Genomic DNA, 6,016 nt, shown 5'->3' with positions numbered 1-6,016 from the left:
ATCACCAGCGCTGCGCAGTCCACTGAGGCCGATGATAATGCAGCTCGATGGTATCGCTCCCCACAGGTGGAGCTAGATCTCAGGGCAGTGTATGCAGGGGGGATGCAGGACAGACGAGACCCAGCCAGGTCAGAGCAAGAACAGGGACAGACACGATAGTCACTCCAGTACCTTTTACTGATGGAAATTCAGGCACGTCCCGGAGCACTGTAGGGTGAAGGGTGCATGTCAGGATCCTCCCCAATGAGCGGTTTTCAGGCCTCCTGTCTCCTGCTTCTGCGTAGTATGTTTCTGACCTGCCTGGAGCTAGGCCTAACTTTGTCTCTGTCCTGCACTGGCTGACCTTGTGGTAGGGCCTTCGCTTGGAGTACACGCTCCCGGCATGCAGGGCCTAAGCGTCTCCCGGCTCTGGTACGTATCAGCACTTTAGCGATCCTGGGACTTGTAGTTACCCAGGGATTCCGGTTATATCTTACTGGGTCATGGAGATCCCGGTAAGCTTCGGACCTGGTGTCCGGTAAAGGATTCGGGGTGAGCTGGGTAAGCTCCTCTGCCCCCTATGTACTGACTCTCCACTCGCCTTCGGCCTAATCGGGCCCTCACTAGGCTACTCACACTAACGGCAGCTTGCCGCGCTTCACCGATCTTATGGCGCCGGCACACCTAAAGCTCACTTCTCTGAGCTACTGCTGAGTCTGGACTGTGCTCCACTGCAGACTAACCTCTCTCAGGCCTCTACTGCAGGAACTCTCTCAACAGGTTTGCTCTCCCTCGACTCTAGTCTAGACCCACTCCAACTCTGACTGACTGCTGCCTGGCTCCACCTTCCCTATTTATCTATCCCTAACGGGCTCCCTCTGGTGGTCTGAGGTGGAAGGTGGAGATGTGTGAATGGTTATGGGTGCCTCTTGTGGAGGAATCCATCAATACAACCTTCTAGCATCTGTGATACCAAGCGCAGCTGGGCGTCACAACCGCAATCCACGGGTGGTGTAGTCGGACATTTAAGTATTACCAAAAACCAAGCAAACAGATCCGCCACTGGTTTGACCACCCTGAGCCACGGGATCGGGTCGCCGCCACGGAGACTACAACCCCCAGTATTACACAGAGACTCGGTTTCGGGTATTTCCCTTTTCACACACGGCCCAGGGGGCGTGTCAACTTTGGCGTAGTCGGCAGGATCAAAACCAGCCCGTTATCATCGGGAATTGTGTGCCTAGAGACTGTTTCACTGTATTGAATGTGGCGCCCGCCCCAGAAGAACAGACGCCATTATGTGCGCGCCAAAAGACAACAAGAAGCCACCCCCCATCGTGGGCCAGGTCCCAGAATGGCGCCAAAGTTGGAGCCCACCCCCAACAGCCATGAGTGCGGCTGCAGAGATGTCCATCAACTTGGGGGGGCTGCCCCTGAGCGTGATTGTCAGCAGATTGCCCCGGGACCACCCCCAACAGGGGCGGAAGGGAAAAAAAACCGAGGGGCAGGGTGTGGTTTGTCAGTCTTGGCAGACCACACCCAGAGATGGCGAGCAGCCCCAGCCCCAGTACCGGTGCCAGTGGCCTACTGCAGGCCAAAGCGGCTCCGTGCAGCCTCACGGAGCTGATGGCCCAGCTCCCCAGAGAAGACCCTGAATTGTTCCGGGCTGGGTTGGAGGATTTGGACCGAAGGATGGTCCAGGCGGAGAGGGAGGCCATCGCGGGGTGGAGAGAAGAGATGGGCCGGCGGGTCGCGGCCCGGCAGCAAGAGGCACTGCAACCACCCAACAGTGAGCCTGCCCCTGATGACGGAGGAGGACCACCGGAGGCTGAGAGCGGCGCTGCAAAGGGAGCAGGTAAGGGGGACACTCCTGATACCAGCCAGGACGCCACTAACCTGCCCCTGGACCCCGTCGCGGAGCCGATCGCCCCAGAAGTCGCTGCACCTCCTCCTCTGCTCCCGCCGCCTGCACCTAGGCCCAAAGCCCCAAGAGCAGCCGCCAGACCACGTCCCACGCCGTGCCCCTTGACCCCAGATACGGCCGGAAGCGGCCCGCTCCAGGCCCGGTCGCAAGGCCTGACCTCCCCAGGCACCTTCCAACGGCGAGCGACCCCGGTCCCAACACTACCACCCCTAGGGACCGATTTGTACAGTCAGCTTGTCGGGCCCGATGGAGAGCCGGTCCCCCTGCCACGCGGATGGATTCATTCACCCCTGCCACCGGAGGGACCTGTCAGCAGGGGCCGAAGCCCCACTTGCTCCGCTCCTGCCCGATCAGCAGCCAGTCACCATCCCCCAGCTCCCGGAGGAAGAGGTCCAGATAGAATGGGAGCAGACCGGGGAGGACCTGATGGGGTTCTCACAAGAGATGTGGGCGGCCGCAGCTCGCAGGCGGGAATTCTGCCGCCGTGAGATAGAACAACTAGAGAGGGAGGAACGGGCTCGGCGCCAGAGGCAGGAACAGCTGCAGGCCCAGAGCACGGAGGAGAAGACCCGAACCCGCCGAGACCCCCAAGCTGCACGCGGTCCCACAGTAACTGGGATCGTGGTCAAATTCCACCAAGAGAAGGGGTGGGGGTTCATCCGGGACCCGACGACGGACACAGACCTTTTTGTTAATAGAAGGGACGTAGAGGGTCATCTGCCCGCGGGTCATCCGAAACGGGATCTGTTTCCGGGGGATCGGGTATCATACACCCGACACCGAGATCTGCGAGGGTGGTACGCTCTTAACACTAGGACTACTGGACTCGTGACCCCGCCTAGAACTACTGAAAGGAGTCATTTTGACTCCTTGCTTGTTTTCGTTTATTTTTAGAGTTTTATTTGTGGTTATTTATTAATAATTATATTTTTTGGAATGTATTATTATTGTGAGATCCAACAGTAATGCTTTTGATTGTTTTTTTCTGCTTTTCTTATTTTTCTACAGAAAATAACAATAATTATAATAGACGTTTTTCAAACATTTTTTTTTATTCAAGTGCACACATATAAACAACAACTGAAGAACAAAAAGCAGAGAAAATGTAGGTGGAGGAGCATAAAAATGAAAATATGGCGCAGAATTCACCTTCTAAACATTTGGTGTTTCGCATTTTAGGCATTGCCTTTGATTTATGGCAGTACATTGCCCACACAAAGACTTACCACAAGTCTTACAATTTCCGACAGATCTATTTTTCTTGCACTTTTCTTTGATCTGGCAAAATTTTGTTTGAACCATCACTTCTGAGCATGTAGAAACTTGGGACGTGGAACCCTTTTCCCTATCTGTGACATAAGGACCACTCAACTCTCTCACAAGCCTTTGCAAAAATGCCTTGCGTGACATTTTTTGGTGGGTAATCTCCTTGAATATTATCCATGCATTTATACCCGCAAAGTCTAAGGCATTTTCAAACGCATGAACAGGCCATCTCCTTGTGCATGTTCGTGTGGTATATTTTCGTGCCATCTGATCCACTACATCTACTCCATATTTTGTTTCATTGTAAAACTTTACCGTTTCTGGAGTTTTTTTTAGCGGAATCAGACGCAACAACAACATCTGGATGGACGGAACTCAAAATGACAACATTTTTGTTGGGCTTTCCTTGATATACTGTAAGTGTAAAATTGTCTTCATTTCTAAACACTTTAGTGTTGTACAATTCCTCTTTCATGGATTTTATTTCTTTAGGCACTTCTCGCCTTATCTTGTTCAGTGTTCCCACGATGGTTGTTCCTTTGCTTTTTAGCTGTTTAGCTAATTTTACTGAAGTAAAATAATTATCGGTTGTAACATTGCGACCTTTTTTCAAAAACGGGTCCAATAACTTCATTACCACATGGTCAGCTAAACGGTCCTCAGCACGGCGTGTGTCATCTAGATAAGGGAAGCCATTTGCCAGATATTTGCTCCTCTTATCAACAGCTAGCCAATATTTGTGGCCATATTTATCTGGTTTGGAAGGCATGTACTGCGTGAATGGACACCTAGTTTTGCTTGGGAAAAGTTGCTCATCCACCGTTATGTATGGGCCAGGTTTGTAACACGCAATACAATTTTCAATAAACCTGTCCCACACAGTAGAAAATAGAGCAAACTTGTCCGTTTGCAGTCTCTCCGATCGAGTAGATTTCTCATCAAATCTGAGAAACCTCATAATTTCAACAAAGCGGTCCCTAGACATTGTCGCTTTGCAAAACGGTATTCCCCAGTCATTACACCAAATACTGCTAATCGAGTGACGGTTCGTGCCAGATATTCCACGAGCATAGAATATCGCAATGAATGCATCTAGCTCCTCATCAGATAGAGTAAACTGTAAATTATTGTTCCTGCATGCTTCTGCAAGCGTACAGTTTTTTATATGTGTCAATATATATGAATCAAAAAATAAACGCCATGCGCTCAAAGGACTATCGATAATGATATTTCTTCTGGCGTATCCTGTAGGGCCAGGTGCTTCTCGAAGAATATTTTGGCTGTCACGCCTACCAGGCAAGTGTTCTCCAATTTCAACAGGTTTCCATTGAATACCATCCGCTGAAACTAGTATTCCTTCAGATTCGCCTTCTCTGGTGTTTGTTGTTGCATTACCTTCGCCTCCATCGTTATCTGTTGTTCTTTCATTTCTGGGACGTTTTGCTGATTTTTTCTGTCCACGACCAGGAGGATGGTCACGAGGCAACATAACTGCATGAGCCCGATCCCCAGTTGATGTGCTTGGAATATCTGTAAAAAAGTTGATGAATATTTAGAATTTTTGTTTTGTAAGGGTCCGTGCACACTGGCTGGATTAGCGGCGGAATATCCGACCGGATATTCTCACCACAATCCGGCCCGTACCTGCCCGCTCAGGTACAGAGCGGAGTTTCATACCTGAAGCTCCGCTCCGAACCCCGGGCTGGAGCCGCTGTCTGGGACGGAGCCGTGCTCGCGCGTAAGCAAGCGCTGCTCTGTCCCTGACAGCGGCTCCAGCCCGGGGTTCGGAGCGGAGCTTCAGGCATGAGCGGGCAGGTACGGCCTGTATTGCGGCAAGAATATCCAGATGGCTATTCAGCCAGAATTCTGCTAGTGTGCACAGGCCCTAACTCAGTGTGTGGAAGAACAAATAAATACACATAACTACTTACCTTCTGGATTTGTTCCTTCTGAGTCTTCAGATTCACTTGATATGTTCTGAGGAATGAAATCTTCATCACTGTCAGAATCAAATACATGTTCCTGCAATTCGGATTCCGATTCATCCTCCGGTATGGATTGCAAAGTAGCCAGAATATCCTGAGGCTTTATCAAACGTCTTCTCTCCATATTCCTCACAAATTCCATAATTCTATATAGTTCCCTGCTGAAAAATAGAAATGAAATGAAAACTAAAAGAAATAATAACTGTTCTGCCACCTTCAAAAGTAGGTGGGCTGAATCAGTTGACAGACAGCTAAACTATTTCATAACAATTCATACCTGTATCATAGAATCATAGAATGGTAGAGTTGGAAGGGACCTCCTGGGTCATCTGGTCCAACCCCCTGCTCAAAGCAGGATTCACTAAATCATCTCAGACAGATGTCTGTCCAGCCTCTGTTTGAAGACGTCCATTGAAGGGGAACTCACCACCTCTCGTGGCAGCCTGTTCCACTCATTAATCACCCTAACTGTCAAAAAGTTTTTTCTAATATCTAATCTGTGTCTCCTCCCATTTAGTTTCATCCCATTGCTTCTAGTCTTTCCTTGTGCAAAAGAGAATAAAGATGATCCTTCTACAATGTGACAGCCCTTTACATATTTGTAGACAGCTATTAAGTCTCCTCTCAGTCTTCTTTTTTGCAAGCTAAACATTCCCAAATCCTGCAACCGTTCCTCATAGGACATGGTTTGCAGACCAGTCACCATTCTGGTCGCTCTTCTCTGAACTTGCTCCAGTTTGTCTATGTCTTTTTTAAAATGTGGTGCCCAAAACTGTACACAGTATTCCAGATGAGGTCTGACCAAAGAGGAGTAAAGACCAATAATGACTTCACGTGATCTAGACTGTATGCTTCTGTTAAT

General features: G+C 49.6%; 1 protein-coding gene across 1 annotated transcript; it reads right to left on the bottom strand.

Annotated features, from left to right (window-relative positions):
• Window positions 1–2,401: 2,401 nt before the first annotated feature.
• Window positions 2,402–5,381, bottom strand: LOC141213390 (uncharacterized). Its single transcript, XM_073665188.1, has 3 exons — window positions 5,101–5,381; window positions 3,870–4,699; window positions 2,402–2,647 (listed from the first exon to the last, which is right to left on the bottom strand). Exons 1-3 carry the CDS (start codon window positions 5,294–5,296, stop codon window positions 2,402–2,404), a joined length of 1,272 nt encoding a protein of 423 aa, XP_073521289.1. The 5' UTR covers window positions 5,297–5,381.
• Between the last annotated feature and the right edge of the window lie 635 nt (window positions 5,382–6,016).

Source organism: Phyllobates terribilis, unplaced genomic scaffold (genome assembly GCF_046119375.1).
Source record: "Phyllobates terribilis strain yellow unplaced genomic scaffold, ASM4611937v1 Scaffold_1__5_contigs__length_1240528914, whole genome shotgun sequence".
Classification (NCBI taxonomy): Eukaryota; Metazoa; Chordata; class Amphibia; order Anura; family Dendrobatidae; genus Phyllobates; species Phyllobates terribilis.
Note: the sequence above shows the minus strand (reverse complement) of the source record. Positions and strands in the feature narration are given on the sequence as shown.

Bases quoted from the DNA above. Each gene is read 5' to 3' on its own strand.
- LOC141213390 (XM_073665188.1), bottom strand. From the start codon at position 5,296: ATGGAATTTGTGAGGAATATGGAGAGAAGACGTTTGATAAAGCCTCAG. The intron at 4,700-5,100 runs GTAAGTAGTTAT...ACTTTTTTACAG, and splicing joins AGAAGGAACAAATCCAGAAG to ATATTCCAAGCACATCAACT. The intron at 2,648-3,869 runs GCAAATGGCTTC...CCCCGGAAACAG, and splicing joins ATAAGAGGAGCAAATATCTG to ATCCCGTTTCGGATGACCCG.